This window comes from Onychomys torridus, chromosome 2 (assembly GCF_903995425.1).
Source record: "Onychomys torridus chromosome 2, mOncTor1.1, whole genome shotgun sequence".
Classification (NCBI taxonomy): Eukaryota; Metazoa; Chordata; class Mammalia; order Rodentia; family Cricetidae; genus Onychomys; species Onychomys torridus.
In genome coordinates this window covers 74005369-74030293 of record NC_050444.1, presented here as the reverse complement: position 1 = coordinate 74030293, position 24925 = coordinate 74005369, and the positions used below count along the sequence as shown (strand labels likewise).

General features: G+C 41.4%; 1 protein-coding gene across 3 annotated transcripts in view; it reads right to left on the bottom strand.

Moving 5' to 3' along the window:
• Window positions 1-10313: 10313 nt before the first annotated feature.
• The window catches only part of LOC118577661 (fukutin), a 54425-nt gene continuing 39813 nt past the window's right edge, over window positions 10314-24925 (bottom strand). For all 3 annotated transcript variants that reach the window (XM_036178151.1, XM_036178152.1, XM_036178153.1), the window contains one exon: window positions 10314-14514. In XM_036178151.1, coding sequence (XP_036034044.1) covers window positions 14301-14514 — 214 coding nt within the window. In that variant the 3' untranslated portion in view covers window positions 10314-14300. The remainder of the gene's footprint in view (window positions 14515-24925) is intronic.

Here is a 24925-nt window from a genome sequence, read left to right as displayed (position 1 = left end):
GTTGTTGTTTTTTGTGTGTGTTTGTTTTTGTTTTGTTTTTTTAAATTCTACTCTTAACCAGGTATGGCAGTGTAAACCTTTAATTCCAGCACTTGGGAACAGAGGCAGAGGATTGCTGAGTTTCAGGGTCAGCCTAGTCTACATAATGTGTTCTAGGCCAGAGAGGGCTTCATGAGACCGTCTCAAAGAAACAAAACAAAAACCCACACCAACAACTTCATTTGCTAATGTATCTTGGTGCTGGAATAGAATGGTACTCAACCAGTTGTTATTGTGTAGGGAGATGATGAGTGCAAAGCAGTATATGCAAGTATGTGGAGGTAAGACTGCTCTACTGTCATTCTTTAGTAACCATCAACCTTTGGGTGGGTGTGTAAGGGGCTATGTGCCCTTGTGTGTGTTTGGGGAGGCTATGTACACTTGTGTGTGTTTGGGAGGCTATGTGCACTTGTGTATTGCAGGTTTGTGGACTTGTGTGTCAGGGTATGTGCACTTCTATGAGGGCAGGAGCAAGCAGGCCAGATGTCCAGTATTTTGATCTTTCACACTCTACTTATTCCCTCAAGACAGAGACTCTCATTGACTTTGGAGCCAGGCTGGTGGCAAGCAATCCTCATTTTCTGCTGCTCCCCTGGTTCTGGGGTGACCAACATGCAACAGCCATGCTTGGCTTCTTACTGAGTGCTAATATCTAAATTCAAGTCCTCTTCTCATGCCAGCTCTCTGTCACGGAGCCATCTCTCCGTCCTCCTTCCTCCCTTATACCCAAGACAAAGTCTATCACTATCCTGGAAGTCACTATACAATCAAGGGTGGCTGGCTAGAAATTCCAGGAATCCTTCCATCTCCATCTCCCCAGCTCTAAGAGTAGACCTGTAGGCTGCCATGCTCAGTTTTATGCAACTTCTGGGAATGGAAATCAGATGGTCATGCTTGTAATATCAAGCACTAGTGCTGAATTATCTTTCCTGCTCAAATCAAGTTATTATTATGAGTGTGCTGGCTAATTTTACGTCGACTCTAGAGTCATCTGAGAAGGGGAACCCCAACTGTGAAAATGCCTCCATAAGACCAAGGCTGTAAGCAAATATGGGGGACCCTTATTAGTGATTAATGTGGACCCAGCCCATTATGAGTGGTCCTAGGGTCTATAAGAAAGCAGGATGAGCAAAAAGCCATGGTAGCAAGCCAGTTAGCAGCACTCCTCCATGGCATCTCCATCGGCGCCTCCCTCCAGTTTTCTGCTCTCACTGCATTTGATGTTGAACTGTTACATGGAACAGGGAGTGAAATAAACCCTTTCTTCTCCCAAGTCACTTTTGGTCGGTGTTTCATCACAGCAATATTAACTCTAAGGCAGTGAGAAAAGCTTTTCCCTCAGAGGCAAGAAATTAATTGCTTGCTTGATGGCATTTACCCCAGGCTGGCCTGGAGCTCTTTACGCAGTGATTCTTTGCTTTGCACCTCCAAAGTGCTGATATTCAGGTATGAGCTACCATGCTTCAATGAGTTTTATTTATCTAAAAACTTCAAACGTAGAAAGATTAGAGTATCATTCTTTATAGCTGAGTAAGCTCGAGGTACACAGCAAAGTGGTTTCCATCGTGCTACCCGAGAAACTGACCATAGTGATGAAATCTGAATTCAGTTCTCTGGACTCTATCAAAAGCTTCTAACTACCCCGCTCCAGTTATATACAATCTTTTCCCATATTCCCCAACTGCTAATGGAAATGCAAGACAAGAAAGCTACAAGCAATTATCTGGCATGGCTAACCGCGTCCACCTTAATATTGTTCTTATCCTCATCCACCGTTATTATTAAGCACAGTGAGTACTCCTCCAAACACTGAGGAGTCTCAGAAGACAGGAAAGAGACTGGCAATTCAACTACCTCCTGTCTTCGAAGCGGCTGCAGCATGCCCCTGCACGCAGAACTTCTCAAGTGCTTCGCGCGGCATCCAACTCCTTCAGGGGGAATCTGGCCCTGCCATTCTCCCTTTCCCTGGTGAGTTCATGCCTCCAGCCACTCCTGAAGATGCAGGCAGAGCAGCGGGCTGCAGCAGTTCCGCCCCTGCGGAGGCACCTTGCCACGCACTGCTCCTCACATCTCATCCTTCTCCCCATCCTCCGCTCTCACCACCCAGCTCAATGATGACACCGTCCCGACCCGGCTTCTACGAGCGTCTCCATCAACCTCGGAAACCGCAGCGGGTCAGGACGATCAGCGGACCGCAAGGGCACACGGGGACTGTCCGCTTCCGTGAGGAGCGCAGCAAGCGGCGGACGGACTCCCTCGTGGACCTGCGGCCACTCCGCTGCTCCCACCGCCGTAGGGCGGCTACCCCGCATGTGCCCGACCGCCAGTCCGGGTACCGGGTGACCAGCGACACCTGCCTGAGGACGCCCGCCCAGGCCCGGCGACGCAGCCCGCTGCCTTCATCTTACCTCCCTCCACGCAGCGGCGGAGGCCTCGCTTTACGGCAGTCGCGGCAACCGTCGCACAGCGGCCGTCAAGCGCGCAGCCGCAGGCGCTGGCCAGGTCGTGTCTGGGCTGGCCTGGGACTGTCAGCCTTTCCTGCCACTTCCCTGTCCCAAGTTCTGGGGCCCCCGCTGTTTGCCTGGTCTTTAGAAAGCCGCAGGCAGCCAGCCCTTCAGCAGCGCACCGAGGCTGCCAGAGAGTTTAGAAAACCCTAGCGAGCAAAGCGGAACTGTCTCCCCTGGTGTGCTGGTTCACCAGACAGTGCAGAAGTGTGGGCTACATGCAAACTTGGGTGGATAAGGACTCCCTCTCTCCCTCCCCTTACTTCCTGATGCCATTCTCTCTCTCTCTCTTGATCTGTGTGTCTGTCTCTGTCTCTGTCTTCCTTCCCCCACCCCCGTTCTGTAAGTGGACGCACTAAGCAAACGAATTCAGAATAACTCCTTGGATTCTGCTTTGGATACCGTTACTGGAGATTTAGATACGATTGCTTGCGATTGGGTAGAGTGGGAAAGATCATTAGATACAGATGTATAAGCTCACAAGGCTGAGTTGCCTAATTGACATCCAGGTCTAGAAGATGCTGTCTTCCAGATTAGGACTCGAAACAAACAGACAGTTCTGGGACTGGCATCTCTTGCTTTCAGTGGTGTAGTTAAAGAGTTATTGGAAGGAACAGATGTGGATTTGGATAGGAATTTCTGAAAATTACAAAACACTAAACACATTATTGTAGAAAATTTTGTACAAATGTATTAAGAGACCATAGAAAAAGATGAAATAATTTACTCTCCACATCCAGTTCTGTCTTATGTAACTCAAGCTGGCCTTAAACTTTCCATTGTAGCCTAGGACAATGTGCTTGCTTCCACCTCTCAAGTGCTGGGATTACAAGTTTGCACTGCATATTGGGCTTGAAATTTTTTTTTTCTAAAACAGTGATGGAATGTGAAGGTTTCCAAAAGTCTCTATTAAGCCTGGCATGCCTATGACTCAAGCATTCTGGACTTCAAGGCAGAAGGGTCAAGAGTCAGGCCTTGTCTTTTAAGGAAAAAAAAAGTGATAATTGAGGCATCCTGGAATGTTAAGAGGTGATATTTAAAAACAAAAAAATGAACAGTGTTTATTATGCTAAACAACATATGGAAATTCTAAAATGGAAGACCTCTCAGGTTTTTATAAGTGAATGCTTTTCAAATGCATAGCTGTAAGTGTTGTAGCTCTGAGGGAAAAGCTTCCCTAATGCAAGTGTTATAGCTCTGTTTCAGCAGTGGGGAAAAATTTTGCCTAGCAGAAGTGTTACAGCTCTGATTCAGCAGAAGTGGGGTGATGTTTCAAAGCAGAAGTGTTACAGCTCTGCTTCTTTTCTTTTATATATTTATACCTAGGATCAATCATGGAAGTTCAGATTATATATAGTATTGTTGATGCTTTGATTCCAAAAAATGAGATAATGATTCAAGTCACTGCCTTATTTAAGAATATTAAGAACATAGTCAGAAGGTCATGCCTGGCTGTCTTGTCATTTACAGTCACATTGCAGATGTGCTATCAATTAAACCCACAGACAGACAAACTCCTAATACTTTTTTAAAAACCTATACCTAGAACCTCAAAGAATCACTATAAATACTTGGTATATTACTTATTAACCAATATTAAAGATGTGAAAAAATTAGCTGATTCAAATGAATTGTAGCAAATTTAAGATTTATTTATTTATTATGTACACAGCATGTATGACTGCAGGCCAGAAATGGGCACCAGATCTCATTACAGGTGGTTGTGAGCCACTGGTTGCTGGGATTGAACTCAGGACTTCTGGAAAGCAGTCAGTGCTCTTAACCTCTGAGCCATCTCTCCAGCCCCAAATTTCTTTTCTAAAGTGCTTAAGGCCAAGATAAATGAGCTGGCTGTTTGGAACCTTGGACTTATACAGGGACACTTTGCTCAGCCTGGAAGGAGGGGACTGGACCTGCCTGTACTGAATCTACCAGGTTGAGCTGAGTCCCCAGGGGAGTCTTGGCCCTGGAGGAGATGGGAATGGAGGGGAGGGGATGGGGGGGAAGGAAGGGGTGGGTGCGGGGGGGGGGAGGACAGTGGAACCAATGGCTGATATGTAAAATTAAAACACAAATATAATTTTAAAAAATGAAAAAAAAGGAAGTTCATCTGGTATCATCCAGACCTTTTCTGATCATCTGAAAGTGATTCACAAAAGCTAATAAATAAACCCAGAGTATACACCTTAGAAAATAAAGCTGGTCTAAACAGACTAGCATCTAGGGGATTTTGACTCAAGCTCTTCAAAGCATCGCCAGGAGACAGAGTCTGCCTGGCTTGAGGAAGAAAGATGTCCTTTCCTGGTTAATGTGATCTTGGGTGGAGGCTGGATCACATGGTTAAGATACGGACACTGCTATATATCTGAGGGATTAAATTCAGAACTTCAGATTTGGCAGCAAGTGTCTTTCCCCACTGAGCCCTCTTATCAGTCCATCACCTAAGAGCTTTTTAGCCTACTAAGATTGTGCCTACACACACACATACACACACACACACACACACACACACACACACACACACACACTCACTCACTCCACAGGCACAGGCACTCATACACTTCATCCTTTGTCTGCTGTATTCTCAGAGCTTCACCACACTTAGTAATACTTACTTATATCATGTCTTACATCTCTTCTATATCCCTCATTACCACATTGAATAGATGTCCATCAAATGTTGCTTGATTAGTGTATGATTACAAAATCAATCTCTAGGTATTTCTCTCTCTGAAGGTCCCAGGATTTGGGGCAATAAATTCATAAATGCATTGCACCTTGGTGCATAAGAGCAAATGACTCTGAGGTTGTATTCATCCAAGTTGTCATTTCTTGTCTATTCACTTGTAGGACGCCAGGCAAATTCCTAACCTTCTCTCTGCTTCAGCTATCTTATTCAAAAAATGGCTGCAATGTTGGAACTGTGGAATCAAATAAGAATGAAAAACAGGTAAGGTATTTAGGATCACAAGCAGCACATAGCATGGTATTAATAGACTTTTGTTGTAGTTGATTATATATCATTACAACTGCTTTCTATTTCCCTTCTCTGTGAGGATTATAGAAAACTATAAAGTCAAGGTGGCTCTGAGAGCCTGTAGATGGTTCAGAGGGGGACTTCTCCTAGGCCCTGATGAAGTCTATGGAGGTGGCTTTAGGAGCCACCATGAGCCAGAACCACAAGGTAAGGTTAAAATTGCTGGAGTACATGGCACTGCAGGAGGAAGAAAGGAAATTAGGGTACAGGCCCCAGGTCCCCATTTTCAAAATAGGAGCTGGAAATACTGCCCAAGAGATTGGTGCATGCCATGAGCCACCTGATTAGAGTGGTAAGTGTTGCAGAGTATTCACCAGAGAAGACTGCTCGGACATGGGTTTAAGCCAAATCAAAGTCCTTATTAGCCAGCTGGCTTCTACACTGGATGTTCAGGATCCCAGTGTAGCACTGAGCCTTTCTCAGGGTGAACTTTTAAGCACAAAACAAAACAAAACAAAACAAACAAAAAAAAAACCCAAACATGTTCTGGGTTGACATCTTTAGTTAACAAGAACACTTATGTAGAACTACAGAAGCCAAAGAGCTAGGACAGAACATTTAGAGACTTTCTCATATAACTGTGGACTTTGATGGATTAGGTCTTTGTTTTCATTTTGTCAGGTGGTACAGTCGACATGTTGAGTTTATGGCCTCAATGGTACTTCTGTTATGGAGTCAGTTGTGCTAAGGTCTGGGACCCTGTTAGCGTAAGCCTTCTGAATGGTCTAAAGGATCCAGTCTAGGATGGGTTGACAGAATGCAAAACACTCCTCCAGGGTGCCATAGAACAGCTTTCACAGTAGGCTGGCCTGGCACAGCACAGGGATGATAGCCTGCGATTTGGGCCCAGCAGGTAGAATACACAAAACAATCAATATAGAAGGCATGGTCTAGGGCTACAAACCCTGGCTCTATCACCAGCCACATCTCAGCAGCCTCCACACAGATCAGAATGTGGGTGGTGTGTCACCATGAACCCGATAGAATCCCCTTCATAGTGGAAGCCATCATCTGGATTCGCTGCCCTGAGGACTTGTATTAGAGATCTGCTTCACAATGCTCAGGGTGGGGTGGGCCACAACGCTGGAACCAGAAGGGGATGGTGGGAATTGTTGCTCTGGACAGTGTCACATTGGCTGTTACAAGCCTGAGGAATGTGGGCAACTGATGTCCTCAGAAGGCAAGAGTCAAGGGTGCTACCCTCCAGGTGGGCACACCTTTTGCAAGGTTTGCAGTGGTGGCACATCTAAGGGCTCTAAGTCACCAACACTACCAACTGTTAATTCTACGTACCAGCATCTGTTGGGATCTCAGTCCCCACCCATCATCACCTTGACATCTACTTTTACAAGTTGTCACCTAATGCCTTTTCCATTCTTCATGAAACAACAATCTCTATAGTTCTTTACTTATTTCTTTTTTGGGTTGGATTCACTTCTTGTTCAAGAAAACATCAAATGGGTGATGCCCATGTGGCAGTAGGTCCCAGAGGACAGAGGCCAATACTTGGGAGGATTCTGAAGCTTTCATAGAGGACATAGTGGTGAAGGCTGGGGTCAAGGCTGGGGGCTCTGGAGGCAGAGCCAAAGACAAGAAGTCACCAACTTATGTCCAATCATCTAGGACATGATGATCAAGTCCCTGAAGATCTACCTGTTCCCTCTGCCCATCCAAGGACATGTGATTACTGACATTTCCCTGAAGGAGTCCTGCCGGGAGCCATCCCCACTGATGGATGGGTCCTGCAGGGGATGTAAGGAGTCAGCGGGGAAAGAAGTGAGCCAGGCCATGGTGGTCGGGAGAATCTTGCAGCCTGACTAGCAGCCAGATTGTTTATTTATACAGAATTTAGTTATCATGGATACATTCATGATGTTCCAAACCATAGATCACATCATTTTTGGTTTTGGACATGTGTTTCACTTCCTTTTGCTCATTTGGTCATCATTAATAAACTATGACAGAACAGAGTTATCATTTCCAATCATTTTCCCTCAAGTTTTGACATCATTAATAAACAGTTATCATTCTTACTCATTAACCCCATAACCCAATTTTTGAGAATCTAGAGGCATATGACAGCCTGTGGTCAGGCTGGTTGTTTTGGTGGCTTCAAGGACATTGGACCAAAACAAAATCTTCAACCACCCTGGGCATTTTGCCATGTCTCGCACCATGTAATATTAACTATTAGTGATCAGAGTGCCCAGGAACAATCCGCAGGCTAAAGCTGCTGCAGTTATTATTCAAATTCTGGCATAATACAATCAATGTTTACATTTATATCTTTATAGAATCTGGCATTCTGTTGTTCCTTGACATTATAGTGGCTCTAATTTTTAAGGGAGGGAGATCCTGACTTCTTATTCTTTTATCATCTTTCCACTCCATACTTTGAGCATCAGTATGTCTCTATGTGGGGCAGAGTTGTATGCCACATAATTGTCTGAGTGTATAGTGGGAAGAGGCTTGTAATCTAAGCTGTAGCCAACTCCTCTAGCCCACTAGATCTTGTTGACCATTTTGAATTTACTTTGTTTTGAATATGTTGTTCCAGTGTAAGTACAGTGACAGATGTTTCAAGAATGTCTCATAGCCACATGAAGAGACCTCTGGCTTCCCTATGTGTCACAACCTCCAGGGCGTAAGGAAGGCCTTCAAGTAGATAAGGATATCTCCCTCAAAGTGGGGGCAGGGATAGTATGTTCAGGACTTTCCTGGATAAGTTTAGAAGCAGTATTCCTGGGAGAAGGCATAAATGATTCATTAGGAATTTTCCATCAATCCAACATCCTCAAATTGTACAAATATTAAAAGTATCCCAAGTATATAACAGGTGGAGATGAAACCAAAGGTGTCATGGCAGGCAGCATGTGGCTCATCTCTGCTGGATCTTTGTCAAGCAGCTGTGTTGGCTCTATGACCTCTGTCATTCCATTCAGATATGGCTGTGCCAGAGTCCCTTGATGAGGTTTTGAAGATCAGGCCAGGTCTGAAATGGACTTAAACTGGCCAGCTTTGTATCATCCATTGTTGTCTACAATGGTTATGTTGGCCTGGGTGTTAAGAGCCCTGAGGAGGTAGCTCCTCCTCAGGCCATCCTATGGGGCCAAGATTTCCATTTTCCCAGTGCAGAAAGGCTAGAGCAACTGGTGGAATAAGAATGGTAAACTCCACACTCTACCATGTGAGGTGACAGGCTGCTGTGGCTCTCTCCTGGTGTGCCTCAGCCCTGCCCTGAGAAACTCAGGCTCCATGTTCGTTCTTGTATTCAAGGTGATGCAGCTGACCAACACTGAGGCCTGGGGCTTCACTGACACATTGGACAAATTCACTAAGGCCACCTTTGATGCTATGTCTAAGTCTCTTGACTTCTGGAAAGAGACTGTATTCACCATTTTGTGAAAACCCACAGCAGTCTCCTTGCAGAGGACTCAGGCACCAACCAGGTATTGCTACCACATAAAATTTTCATATCAAATATATATATATAATATATATATATATATACACACACATACACATATATTTTCTTGTTGAAAATAATGTTGGATACAAGTTATAATTAAAAAATTATTTTGCAGGCCAGTAGTAATAAGAATTGGCAGAACTGAAAACCAGTGGATTTTAAATGAGAAGACAAGGGTTTAAGATATGTCATCTCTACAGAGCACCTGATTTCACAGTCAAATTTGGGATCACCACCTCCCTTCTAAGATCACAGACCTATTCAAATTCAAGGAGACTCGCATCTCTTTGTCTCAGAAGATTTTTCTTTAATATGTATGCTTGTTTTGCCTGCACGTATGTATGTATGTGTACCAAGTGTATGTCTGGTGCCCACAGAAACAGAAAAGGGTATTAGGTCCCCTGGAGTTGGACTTAAGACAGTGTGAGCTGCCATGTGGGTGCTGGGATGTGAAGCCAGGAGCTCTGGAAGAGTAGCTAGTGCTCTTAACACTGGAACCATGTCTCCTGCACTCTCTTTCCTATTCTTGTCAAGATGGCTTGAGCCCCTCCAGATAAATTTATTATAGAATTTTAGAATAAAAATTTTAGGAAAATATGGCTGAGATCATTGTAGGAGTTGCACACCAAATCTATACATCAAGTTGGACAAATTTCACATCTTTTGACATTCCTAATGCTTGACATTTGACATTTATGTAGGTCTTCTTTGGTTTCTCTCTTGTCATATATATATATATATATAAAACTTTTTTTTTTTTTTCGAGACAGGGTTTCTCTGTAGCTTTGCGCCTTTTCTGGAGCTCCGGAGATCGGCCTGGCTCTGCCTCCTGAGTGCTGGGATTAAAGGCATGCGCCACCACCGCCCGGCCATATATATCCTTTTTATAGATAGTTGGATTTGCATAAGCTAGGACTTTTCATGCTGTGCCCTGGGGTATTTCTTTACAAGTTTGACTTTAGCTCAAATAGTATAAAAGACTGTTCTAGAGCTCTTTGCCTATGTCATGGTTCTCCACAGTGGGTGTTTTCCCTGGCTACCATGAGCAGATAAGCCAAACTCTGCATGATGAGAGATGTCATATGGCAGCCTTTGTCACTGGGAATTTTGGATTCTAGGGTATGTGCATAGACCTCTATGGTTTCCAGATTTGGATTTTAGAAACACTGTATTTGTGCCAAGTTTACTATTTCACTAGTTTTGAATGCTAATGGCTTTTTATTTCTAGTTCAAGTTTAAAAAACACACACACATACAACAAAAGCACAAGAGATTAAAACATTTTATTAATCATCCCAAAGTAGGTTATATATTACAAATTCAGATCACAGTAATAATATTAAAAGTGTTTTCAGCAGTACCATAAACTATACCTTAAAACAAAAAACAAATAGTAAACTGGTATGCATACACTAAAATCTCATGTTTAAAATATTACTTTGTCTAGAAAATTCACATATATGTTTCACAGTCATACACATGTTGACAGCGCTACATGATTTGCATTTAACAAACTCATGAACTAGTTTTCATGCTTTGAATAAATTGCCAGAAGGCTGTAAGAGCTTAGAGTTTTTAAAGTGTATGACAGAATACCTTATATGACAAAGCTTTCCTATATATTCCCTTCTGTGAAACTACTCATAAGTAGAAGTTTGAATGACTACATGGGCCCTCAGAGAAATTCTATTAGGTTAGGTCTGGAATTAGAGTGACAAATTCTAGCCTAGGGGAGAGGGTACAGAAACAAATTTCTCAGAAAATTTATATTTGCTTACTGGTACTATATAACAGATCTCAACACGGAATTGGTCTGTTTGTCTAACATTAACTACAATTATTATTTTGCTCTAAAGTGGAGTGACTTAAAATAGCATTACATACCCTGCTGAGTCTTGCCTGGATTAGAAAAAAACATAAGTTTGGGGACAGATGATTGACATAAGTATATTCTCATTCTCTCTCTCTCTCTCTCTCTTCCCTCTTTCTTCCTCCCTCAATATAGGGTTTTACACAGTAGCCCAGGATGGGTTGAAACTCACTATGTAGCCCAGGCTGGCCTTGAACATGGTAATCCTTCTGCTCAGACTTCTGGTGCTTTGTACTGACGCAGGCCTCACACATGCTGGGCAAGCAGACTCTCCTAGCCACAAATCTACCCAGGGCAGGTAGTAAAAGACTAAGCATTCCAAAGCTTTGGTTCTGTGAGTCATTGCATAGAGAGGTTTGCAGGGGTCATAGGCCATTTGTCAATCCTCTCATTGCACCATATGGGTCCTGGGATCAAACTCAAGTTGTCAATTTGGTGACAAGTGCTTTGACCTGCTAAGCCATCTCATCAGTATCCCACCCCCATTTTATTTCTAAGCAACTTCTGTCATGCCACTTCTGAGTAAGGAAGTGTATTCTCACCTGCAATTTCTGTGTCTTAGTTAAACAATTTTGGACAAGAAAAAAAACATTCCTCCTTAGCGTCTTTTGTTACCTCAGGCCTTCAGTGGGGATGGCAGGAACACCCCAAAGCACATGTCACTGAGACACTGTAGTGACATGTCATGGAGGCCACACAAAGAACTAATCTCAGGACTGCAGACAGAAGCACACTAGAAGTCACAGAATGCTTGGATCTTGACCTCAGCTCTTTTGCTCAGCTCACTCCTTCCTGAGATTACTCAGTGGCTGAGAAAATGTGGGCTAGAATGAATGTTTCCCTTAGTACACAGGGACCACATTTTGGGGTCTGCAGCTAGGGAATCTGGGAAGCCTGCTCTCTAACTGGTCAGATATTTTTAGTGATGCCCAGTTGTGGTTACCAGCATTTTATCTCGGTAGCCTGATGTCAATAACTGCTGCCAAGAGCATGGCATGTGCCCCATGCTTGGAGTAGTTGGCTGTTGCAAACTGAGAAAACATTTGCTTCTCAGGGTCCTTCTGGAGATAACCTTGGTTACATAACCACCAACAAGTAACTAGAGAAGGTATATTCAAGCAAGCCAGGCAATGGGACCAGAAAGTAGTCATATAGGAGAAGAACACTGGTATATTCAGGGAGGAAAGACAAAGTGATCTGAGAAGGTACAGGGGATGGACACACCTAACCCAAGGTCTCTGGACACTCAGCAGAGTTCAAAGGTTAAGAAGCATAGGTGTCACTGTGACTGAATCATGGGATGATTTTGAGAGGCAAACCTCACCTTCGACTTCTGGGAGAATGGCTTTCATTTTCTGCAAGACAGGTTGGAACTTAAACATTAATGCCAAACTAGAGGGAAGACAAGAAGTTTAGCTGTCCTCTGTGTAGGGAGGAATATAGAACCTCTGACCATGGGCCAAGACTGCCTGTATTCTGGACACTTCCATTCTTTGAACTCCAAAGATGGACACAAATGAAGTAACTTGAACATGAGTAGGTGAGATCTCCTGGCAGAAGATGGGAGCTTTCAAGAAATGTGATGTGAGTGAACTTACTTCTGGATACCGAGTATAAGCAAACGGTTCTCTCCAGATAGGGTGGGTTTTTCTCAAGAAAATTATTATAATCTGTTTTATTTCTGGTGCACACACACAAAAAAAATGAAATTAGGGTTGTCTATCTAAAACATGGGATACATATTCTATGTATTTTCTAGGGAGGAATTATTTATGGTCAGTAATTTGTTTCCTGAAAATATGATTATGACAGCTATGATGAGACTCAATATTCCTACATGAAGGATGTATCCTCACAAACTGTTGTTTATGATCTATCAAAGAGATTTTATGTGATTTTAAAATTTGGAAGTGGGTGGCTTCAAGTGACATCCCCCAAGGATGTTTTGGTTTTTGTTTTTTTTAAATTTCTGCCAGCCCATTCCCTTAGATATTCTGGTTTCCATTTTAGTAACTATAGTTCCAAAGGGAAATCTGTCAGGCTGCCAGGGAAAGCATCCCTAAGCAGTAGAGAGTAGAGAACCTCCTCTTCCAGGCATTTGCCAGACTGCCTTGCATATCTCATTTAGAGCACATCACTTAAGTACAGGTACAGAGATGCATACAGCCAACCCAGCCTACTCCCGAGTGTATTTTGAGAAGAAAAAGGAGGTCAAGGGGTCCAGCAGGTGTAGTACTTGGTAGTTGGGAAGTCTGAGCCCTTTCACTATTACACTCAGTAGAAAGAAAATCTAAAAATGGACACAGGATTTAAAAGGAGTGATTTGGAATGAGGAAGAGTTATCAGGTTCAAATGAACCCTCCATTATGGAAACCTGAAGTAATATTGGATAGAAGAACAGTCATATCTTTATGCTAAATCAATTAAGAGTGTAGGCTATTGATTAAAGAAACAGAGGTACGGTTGATAAATAATAAAGGGTATATTTAGAAAACTCAGAGGTATATCTACTAGTATTTAGTGTCAACGTTCAAATTAAGGGTGGAAGAGTTCAGGAAATAGAAAACCATGCATGAAAAACTCCTATTTTTTTTTTAAGTCTAACAGCGATTGAGAATGAAATCAGCAAAGTAAACTCTGTGAAATCACAACTTTTGGGCAGCATGACTGAGTGACTTACCAAGTACCACTGCAGGTCAGTGACACTATTCCTATGATGTTGGAAATTTAAGCATCACAAAGGCATCAACTTCTCACTTCAGATATGAAAAGAGTATACTTGACAAGACTTGAAATGGCCTCTCAACTTCCTTTATAAATCACCCTGTGTTTTAAGTCAACTGTGGATCACACTGTTGTAAAATGAGTCTGCCACTGTCTTTCTCTATGCGACACAAAGTCTAACCACTCACTAAAATACTAACTCATATTCAACAATCTTAAAAGGAGCACTAACACAGCAGCTTAAATCCTGAGGGCTGGCAGGAATGAATTATCCCTAAGTAATGTACCCTTCCTTAGCTTTGTCTGACGATCTCACTTTGCACTATAAACATTATTTAATGTTTAGAGAATCATTATGGAATACATCACAATGTACATCAGCTCTTCAGAAGGTGGTGGAGACTCCCTTAACAGAAAATTGGACATGACAAGGGGGAGGCAGACATTTGCTCATTCATCTTCGCCTGACCACCATAACCTAGTATTTTCCCTGGCGTATAAATGCCTCAGTAAATGCTGAATGGCAGAGCTAATTAGATGGCCCACGAGGTAGAACATTTCTGTCTTCAAACATTTTCTTTATCTTCTGGGCTCTCACCTGTTTTAAACAGTTACCCACCTTCTTCTTGGGAAATGTCCCTCCTTAACTTTGTATTCTCAGTACAGCTGGATAACCTCATCCCACTCAGAAATAGGCCAGATCCCATTGGGCTGCACATTTGGGGGCGAGCTCTTCCAGTCCCATGTCTTGACAGGAATCGTCCAGGTCTTACCATAGTTGGCTTCAATGTAGTCAACTGTTTCACAGGGCACATGGACTTTCATGTCTACAAATTCAGTCCAGCACAGTGTGAACTTGGGGAACAGGTACCTGCAGTAAAACAAAGACAAGCAGGGAGCATCAGGCCATGTACCTCAACTGCCAGGCCTTCCTGGTGAAGGGACAGCCCTTTCCTATCAAGCAGATTTGGGGAGAGAGCTGTCATTTATTCTTTCTGCTCAGCACCCCTTTCTTCTTTTGGGGTTTACACCCTGGTCTTCCTCTTGTATTCTGCGTCCATCTGAAGGGGAGATGATCCCATCCATAAGCTCCAGAGGAGAAAAAAAATTCAAACCAACCAATCTTAACCTAACCCAGACTTGGTTAGTAAGTTACAGGGAATGATTGCTTCAGAGATGGGAACACATCAAAATTAGGCACAATGAACATCAGCCCTGGGGCTCTGTTGACAAATCTGGGGAAATAGATGTCACAACATTTCCACTAGATGGATGCAATGGTCATTTTCTTTTCTTGTACAATCTGGTCTTCCAAGGCATATGGATTGATTCCTCCAGCCTCCCCTAGGTTTTTACTCTGCTCTATATGCAATAATAACTGTACTTTCTACCTCTCTTTCCTATTAAATTCTAAAGAACATTTCTAAACCTCTTGGGAGGGGAAGGAATGAGAATCAGGAGTTCAAGTCCAGCCTCAGTCATATAGTGAGATCTGGGGCAGTCTAGTCTACTAAGACCCTGTTTCAAAAAAATGAAATATTGAAATAGATTCTTATATAAATTATATGACAAAGGAAAATAAAAAGTAGCATGCCTTTTTATAGTTATATAACTCTATATTCCGTGTTGGATTCTCAATGAGAAAGTTTTTTCAACATAACTTGGAAGAACTTTCAGTATTTAATCAGGAAATGGCAATAATAGGGATCAAAAGTTTAATATACTAGAGAATTACAGAGAGAGGAGAGAACTGGGGAAAAGGGACCTGATTGTATTTGATTAACATGTTTTACTACCAAGTGAACCCCAAGAATGGATTTTGCTTTTGAATATCTTGTTTCACCACAAAGCAAACATAAAACCATACATGAAAGTGTATCTGAATAGATTCAAAAAAGCCAACAAGTCCGCTACAAAAGGCAGTGGGTACTGGCAGGTAGTGGACAGTCCCAGCTGGCATCTATGAAAGACAGCCACAGAAAACCTCATAGCTGAGACACAAACCAGACACTGCTTAGACCCACCATCTGCTGATGCCAGTTTTACCCTGCACACTCATGTCCATGGAATGACTTATTTTGTCATGAGAAATAGCTATCCTTTATCAGCCTCCACCTCCCACAATCACCTGCTGGTCAGCAGAATGTCCACCTGCCCCATACTATCAGGATGACACTATGAACCCGAATTGAGGCAGACACCATCTCCCTAGTAACAGCAACCAGGAAGTATCTGCCTTAATATTAGCCCTTAGTGTCATCAAAGAGCTGAGAGCAGAAAACAACAGCTTTAGGATACACGTGGTAGAATACTACAGGCTACAAAAGAATGCTTGGAACAGTGAAGGAGAATCTAGCAGCAAACCCCAAACACTTAAACTAGAGAAACAATGTGAACACAATACAAAAACAATACAACTTTAATGTTGTTCCTAACCAACTCCCTAGGTTCTGTGCTTCTCATTTCTCTACTCATTTTCAATCTAGTCTACAGAAGAGTATCTTGGCTTCCCAGGAGAACAGGAAAGATAATCACAGAATGTGATAAGTAATTGTAAAGTCAGACTATGAAGAGGAAGGAGGCAGCAAGGTACACAGAACAGCACATGCTTGGACTCGGCCTGGGTTACCAGTAAATAATCACTGCTACTAAATCTCTCAGTGGTGCCTGGATTAAAAGCTATGATTCAATCTCCCTTCTTGAAAATACGCTGGGCACTCACTCCATGTCCAGGTTTGCTGAGTCTCATGCAGTGAGTGACTCAGCTGCTCTCTTCCTGGTTTAGAAACAGGCTGTGTCCCCTGTATGTAAATTATGTGTGTAGGAATGATGGACAGTTTACTCTTTGTAAACCATATAGGTCTTGGTAACTTCTGGAAGGGGAAAGAAAGGGAAAGGCTTTCTCCAGACCTCAGTTTTAGGAGTATTTTTTTGCAAGGCAAGGCTATATATACATTAATACTTACTTCTTTATAGCCTGTAAGTTTCAGTATGTTGTACATACATTATCTCAGTGCAAAGTATATTGTACTTTCTACTATAATTGCTCTTTTGATTTAGTATAATAGAGAATATTTTAAAGTTTCTACAGCTTAAAAAGATATTTTAAATTGACTTCTTTTTTGTCTCTTTCCTTTGTGTGTATATGTGTGTGTGTGGTGTGTGTCTGAACTTTGGTCTTGATTGCATGGTAAGTGCCTTAACCACTGGACAATCTCCCTAGTATCCATTTTGGCTTCTTTATTATGTCTCTGTGTTCTGAGGCTGAAACTTTCTTAGCCTTTCTGTATTTGTACAGGTCATTATTTACATCTCACTCATGAGCATGACTTAATTATTTGTGCCATTAAAAGATGACAGTTTTTAGAAGACTGTGGTACATCATCTTCTGGCCTGTGTGACTGCCAAGGCACACCTGGTACTCTTTTGTTAAGCCTCAAACTTTCAGTCTTCTCCTAAGTGCTGGGATTACAGATGGGATCTACAGTCAGTTACTAATCCTTTCTGTTTTTCACATTTTCTTTTCATATTAATATATATAATGGGCCTCATTATGACATTTTTATACTTTTCATTGTCAAATTTGTGTATGTTTAACCATCTTGCTCTTACACATTCATCTAAGAATTAGACTCAACTGTTGAAAAACCAAAGTTACAGTATACTGCTGAGTATCTGTTTTAAAATTGTCAGCTGAGCTGTGGTGGTGCACAACTTTAATCACAGCACGTGAGAAGCAGAGGCAAGTGGATCTCCGGATTCGAGGCCATCTTGGTCTACATAGTGAGTTCCAGGACAGCCAGGGCTACATAGACAAATCCCATCTCAAAAAAACTAAAAAAGAAACACAACAACAACAACAACAACAAAAATCAAAACAAACCAAACCAAAACAACAACAACAAAAAACAAACCTAAAACAAACTATTAACACCTGTGGATAAGTTTTTATTGAAAATGTCTCTGTCTCTCAGATACTAACAAGTTAGCATGCTACAGAATTGTTTAAATAACAAAATATATAAGTTTAAAAAATAAAAATTTTTACTGCACATAAAAGTTTTATAGTAAAACCCCTCTTCAGAAATCAAAGCTCACCGTAGAAGAAACTGCCTCTTCAAGTTTCCCCCTCAGTCTTTCAACTTATACCTGCTGCTGCTGACTAGCTATCTGGAGATTCAACTAAGGATACCTATGATATAATTGGTATGTTATAAAATATGAAGGTGTAAGTAGAGCAGGGAATTAAATCATTTTAGAAAATCCAATGCTTCAAACATAATCACTTAAAGAAATGACTCAATCTGCCTTTTAGCTTTGCAGCTGTAAGAACTGAGAGACAAATGTGTTTCTTGAGAGCCGTAACCATAGGAGCAGAGCATCAGCCTCTGAAGCTGGGAGTCCACCAGGGACAACTCCACCCCTAAGTCTAACTTGGTGAGGGGCAGAATGACTGGAAGTAATCAGAATGACTCACCTTTATTGTTGCAATTGTCCAAAGATGCTGGGCTAGATCAAATCATTCTCTGAGTGCCACCTGTCATCCTTACTAACTGGTAGAGAGCTGACTCAGTGTCAGGCAGCACTCAGGTCTCACTCAGCCTGCCAGTTTATCAAGACTGACTTTATCCATGCCTAACAGATTTCCTAGAGCCACTATCCTAAAATCATATTCGAATCAAGTTTAGACATATAGTGGTTCTTAACCTTTCTAATCCTGTGACCCTTCAATACAGTTCCTCATGGTGTGCTGACCCCAACCATGAAATTAATTTCATTGCTACTTCACACTTGAAATTTTGCTACTGTTATGAATTGTAATGTAATTATCTGATATGCACAAGGACCTTAGGGGACCCCTGTCAAAGGGCTGTCTCAACTCCATAGGCGTTGAGACCCACAGGTTGAGAACCACTTATATAGAAGTTTCACCTGGTGCTTAAGTAATATTTAAAAATGATATAATCTTAGGCACTGTAATATTTCATAGCTAAATATTGAGGTGTAAATTCAATGTAGGGTAAGATACATGTCTGGTAAGACTAAAGAGCCTATGGATTTGAAATAGTTGCCAGTTAATAACTCTGGTAACCTCTATCAATAGCTGATCCTGTTTTATAATAGATATCTTTTATTAATGAGAAGCCATAGCAGGGAAAAAGACTAATGGACGATCAAGTTCTACAACGACCATAATTACAATGTGAAATTCAGACACATAACAGTATCAATTACTGCTGGTAACTATCAATAAAAATTTAATAACTTTTTGAGACAACAATCTGGCAACATATACCATAACCATGTTAATTTATTTCTCCATCCATACTCATGAATTAAATTTAATTCATTAATTAAACTGAGAGAGCATGAGCTTATAGCTCCAGGGATACTACATAATAAATGGGACATAACTCCTTAATAGATATTAAATTTCTTTGTATGCTATTATAACATGATCCTATTTCTTTGTGCTTTATTTTTTAACTAATGTATATTAGTTAATGTACATATTAACAAAGTCCATGCACTAATCACAGTTAGGCTCCTTTTCACACTATTAGTGTATATCACTATTCCACATTTATGTCATTATGACAAATGTTATTTATTCATAAAAGTTTAATTTAGAGTATTTTCTAAAAGTTTAAGTGCTTGCTTCAACTTAAAATCATGTCAGGTTTAGTTCTACTGCCACATAACTTCATCAGTTACAAGTAGATGCAAACAAATCTGCTTTTGTAAAAAAAAAAAAAAAACAACCCCCCCCAAAACCCAGAACATTATTGTTTTTAATGAAATTAACTGAAGCACAGTAGGTGGTTTAAGGCTCACAGGGAATCAGTAGCTTAAAAAAATAATGGAAATGGATTTTCACAATGCCAGTCATCAGCAGTCTATTTAAAGGTTAGAAGTCATCTTCACACATATTATTTCTATAGTATCACTGAAGTCACTAGTTGTACTGACTAGAAACAAGGAATCCTTCTTTATTGTCCTGGAATATGAACTGTCATATTCTAGACAGTGGCAGAAACCAAAGGCACTCCAAAAGTTAAAGTGCATAAATGTGCAAGAATATTTTGCTCATTAAACATTTTGTTATTAAATGTAAACTACTGTATATTCTGTTTGTTAAATAAGTTATTATATTTTGTTTGTCAGTAAATTAGAGGTGAAGAATAACTGCCTCAAAAGTTAAGTTGGGAACTTTTAAATTAAAATAAATTGGAATAATCAGAAAATCAATTAAATAAATCTATCAATAGACTTTCTTCAGATTCCTCTCAAAGCTACCTAATCAACTCTGCTATTTTAAGTCATGCTTCCTTATTTTGTTTTGACAAGAAACTCAACTGTATATTGTACACAGTTCTGTAATTTTGCTTTTTGCTTACAGAATATGCTGTATCTATTTTATGGTCAAGATTATGATCACAATGAGAGCAAAAACTAAAATACATTTGTACCAGTATTCTTAGTACAGACCAAAAATAAAGTAATAACTAAAAAATGAAATGAAGTTATAAATCACATAAAGTTACATTGGATTGGAGTGTGGTCTACAAAGGATGAGTCAAAATTCCTTGAAGATCTATCCAAAGAGCAAAGACATTACAAGGACCCAATACTACTTACAAAATAAATAAAAGATCACCTGTTATGGGATATTTGATCACACTGTTTACCTTGAGTTTGTGTTAATTAAATAAAACCTTGGGTCAAGAGATGAAACCAGCAATTAGTTGACAGGAAGCAGCCATAGAGAGTTAGAGGGAGTCTGGAAAACCAATAGAGAAAAACACAGGAAGTAGTAGGGAGGGACTTTGAGTCTAGTGGTCTTTTTGACTAGAGATGGCAGAAGAGAAGTTCTCTTGGTGGGTAGGAAGGTCAGCTGGTGGCTTCTCAGCCTCTCTGAGCTAGCAGGTTTTCACCCCAGTATCTGACTCCCGAGTCTGTATTTGTAAAATAGAACTCTAGAGACTTAGTGCGGTAGAGGTGGGTCCAACAGAATGCAGAAGTCCCACTGGACCACAGTCTGAGCATCAGGACAGTGATTGCAGAACCAGTCAGTAGCAGAAACAGCAGCAGATTCAGGTGCAGTTTCTGTGCTGATGGTTAAAACAATTCCCTTGGGGAGATAGTAGTAGCTGTATTATCTCAACAGAGTTTTCATGAAGGGAGAATTAAGAATATGATAGTGAGCTTGGTGATACCAACAGTATACAGAAAAGAAAACTGAGCTCTTACTGGAAAGTTGGGAGAAGGTCTGTGAAATGCCATTTGCTAAGGACCACACAGTCACGGCAATTGTGAACTCATAGCAGACACAAAACCAAAAAATTCTACTATAAAATTTTAAAAAATCCTCACACTAGTTTTAAGTTTCAGATCCTCCCTTTTAGAGATGGCAGTGTGATCAATCCTGTATTTCCTTAAAGTGAATGGTGTTGACAATGGCATATGGCTGGGGAGTCTTCCAAAGAAATGGCTCCATACAGCCTTCCCCTGTTCTTTGCTCTGCCTCTAAGGTCATAGTAACAGGATAGATAATCTGGGATGCACACCATTTGTCCAGACCGTTCCCTCACTGCTCATTTCTCCTTTTCCTCCAACAACTTCACACTTGGCCAACACTGCTACTAGAAAGAGCAGTGGGAGGGAACCAAAGTTGTCTCTACCACAAACGTTGCAGCTGAAATGAACGCTGCTTGTGAGGCCTGTGTTTTCAGATCACACCATGAGAAGAAAAATTCACCTTTGATAGGAATTTAAGACAAAAGACTGAAACTTTTACAAAACACAGTAAACTTTTACAAAACTTCTCAAAACACAGATGTAGCAACTTCATACCAAACTGATTAGATGGCATCTAAACATCTCTTAAGACTATGAAAGGCTTTTTTGTTGAAAATCATATGTTCATAAGTATGTGGATTAATGTCAGAGTCTTCAGTTCAGTTCCTTTGGTACACATGTTGGTTTTTATGCCAGAACCAAGCTGTTTTTATTACTGTAGCTCTACAGTAGAGCTTGAAGTCAAGTATCGTGATGCCTCCAGAGGTTATTGTAAAGGGTAATGTATCTCTGATTTCTTTCTTGGTCCGTTTATCATTTGTATGTAGGAGGGCTACTGATTTTTTTGGGTTAATATTGTATCCTGCTACACTGCTGAAGATGTTTATAAGCTGTATGAGTTTCTTAGTCATATTTTTTGGGTCACTTATATATACTATCATGTCATCTGCAAATAGTGAAACCTTGAATTCTTCATTTCTAGTTTGTATCTCCTTGATCTCCTTATGTTGTCTAATTGCTCTGGCTAGAATTTCAAGTACTCTATTGAGTAAGTATGGGGACAGCAGATACCCTTGTCTTGTTCCTGATTTTAGTAGAATTGCTTTGAGTTTCTCTCCATTTACTTGGATGTTGGATGTTGGCTTGCTGTAAATTGCCTTTATTATGTTTAGGCATGTTCCTTGTATTCCTGTTCTCTCTAAGTCCTTTATCATGAATGGGTGTTGGATTTTTTTCAAAGCCCTTTTCAGTATCTAGTGAGATGATCATGTGGTTTTTTCCTTTCAGTTTGTTTATATGGTGTATTACATTGACAGACTTTCGTATGTTGAACCACCCTTGCATCCCTGAGATGAAGCCTGCTATACAATGGAAAAAAAGAAAGCTTCTTCAACAAATGGTGCTGGTATAACTGGATGTTAACATGTAGAAGACAGTAAATAGATCCGTACATGTCACAAAACTTAAGTCCAAGTGGATCAAAGACCTCAACATAAATCCAGTTACTCTGAACCTGATAGAAGAGAAAAATAGGAAGTAGTCTTGAATGCATTGGCACCAGAGATCACTTCCTAAATATAGCATCAGTAGCAAAGACACTGAGAGAAATAATTAATAAATGAACCTGAGAAGCTTTTGTAGGTCAAAGGACATGGTAAACAAGACAAAATGACAGCCTACAGAATGGGAAAATATCTTCACCAACCCCACATCTGACAGAGAGCTGATATCCAGAACATATAAAGAACTCAAGAATTAGACATCAAAATACCCAACATCCTAATTAAAAAATGGGCTATAGAGCTAAACAGAGAATTCTCAACAGAAGAAGCTCAAATGGCTGAAAGACATTTAAGGAATTGCTCAATATCCTTAGTCATCAGGGAAATGCAAATTACAATGACTCTGGGATACCATCTTTCACCATCAGAATAGCTAAGATCAAAAACACTGAAGGCAGCTTATGTTGGAGAGGATGTGGAGCAAGGGGAACACTCCTCCACTGTTGGTGGGAATGCAAACTTGTACAGCCACTTTGGAAATTAATATGGCGCTTCCTTAGAAAATTGGGAATCAACCTCCCTCAAGACCCAGCTATAGCACTCTTGGGCATATACCCAAGGAATGCTCAATCATACCACAAGGACACATGCTCAACTATGTTCATAGCAGCATTATTTGTAATAGCCAGAACCTGGAAACAACCTAGATGCCCTTCAACTGAAGAATGGATAAATAAAATGTGGTATATATTCAGAATGGAGTACTACTCAACAGAGAAAAACAATGATATCATGAAGTTTGCAGGCAAATGGATGGAACTAGAAAATATCATCCTGAGTGAGGTAACCCAGACTCAGAAATACAATAATGACATGTACTCACTCATAAGTGGATACTAGATGTAAAGCAAAGGATAACCAGACTGCAACTCACAACTCCAGGGAGGCTACCTAGTAAAGAGGACCCTAAGATGTGGTGGGTATTGTGTTCCCTGAAATAAACATATCAGGGGTCAGAGAACAGACAGCCACTAGAACAAAGCCAAAAATGGTGGCTAGAAAATGGGAAGAGTAAGCCATAACAGAAGTTGGGTAGTGGTGGTACACACCTTTAATTCTAGCACTTGGGAGGCAGAGCCAGGTGGATCTCTGAGTTCAAGGCCACTTTAGAAACAGCTAAGCATGGTGACCCACGCCTTTAATCCCAGAAACCCAACCATTAATCCCAGGGAGTGGGGGCAGAAAGAGAAAGGTATATACAGTGTGAGGACCAGGAACTAGAGGAGTAAAGCATGTAGTTAGTTAAGTATTTGGTTGGCTAAGCATTCAGCTTTTGGAGCAACACAGTTCAGCTGAGATTCATGTGGAGGAGGACTCAGAAGCTTCCAGCCTGAGGAAACAGGATCACCTGAGGAACTAGCAAGGTGAGATAGCCGTGGCTTGTTCTGTGTCTCTGATCTTCCAGCATTCACCACAATAACTGGCCTCAGGTTTGTTCTTATTGATAAGACCTGTTAAGATACCTGCTACACTAAGAAAGACACAGAGATCGCCCAACCACAGAGAAATGGATGAGATCTACACGAGCAAACTGGGGGTGGGGGGGAAAGAGAGCTTAGGGGAGCCAGAGGACCCAGCTGGATCAGGAGCAGAGTGGGAGAATGGAGAGGGAGTTACCATGATGAATAAAGATCCCAGGGGAATAGGAAAAAGCAGAGTGCTAGAGAGGTCCCCAGAAATCCACTAAGATACCTACACTATAGATTGCTGGCAATGGTCGAGTAAGTACCTGAGCTGACCTGCTCTGATATCAGATGGCTGAACATCCTGGCTATCATGATAGAACTCTTGTCCTGCCTGAAGAGTGTTCTGAGACCAGAGCTTAGCAGAATCCTTATCAAAGAGACCAGAGAGACTTCATCCAGCAACTGAGGGGAGCAGATGCAGGGGCCACAGCCAGACATTAGGTGGAGCATGGGTTGTCCTGTGGAGGAGGGGAAGGGAGGATCAGAGGAACCAGAAGACTCAGGGACACTGAGAACACACCCTACAGTATCAATTGACTCGTGAGGGCTTGCTGAGAACAGGGAGCCTGTGGGGATCTGATCTAGGTCCTATCCACATATGTCATGGCTGAGTAGCTTGGTGTTCTTGTGGGATCCCTAATAGTGGGAGCAGGGACTGTCTCTGATTCTTTTGCCTACTTATGAGATGCTTTTCCTCCTAGTGGGTCATCTTGTCCAGGCTCTATGTGATGGTATGTGCCTGGTCTTATTGTAGCATATTATGCCGTGTTTGGTTGATGTCCCTGGGAGGCCTGCACTGTTCTGAGGAGAGATGGAATGGGGATGGACCTGGGGGAAAGAGGAGGTCAGGGAGAGACTGGGGGAAGGGGAGGGAGGAGAAACTGTAGTTGGGATGTAGAGTATGAATGAATAAAGGAAAAAAGCAGCTTGAGAAGTCAAGCCATGATCAGCAAGC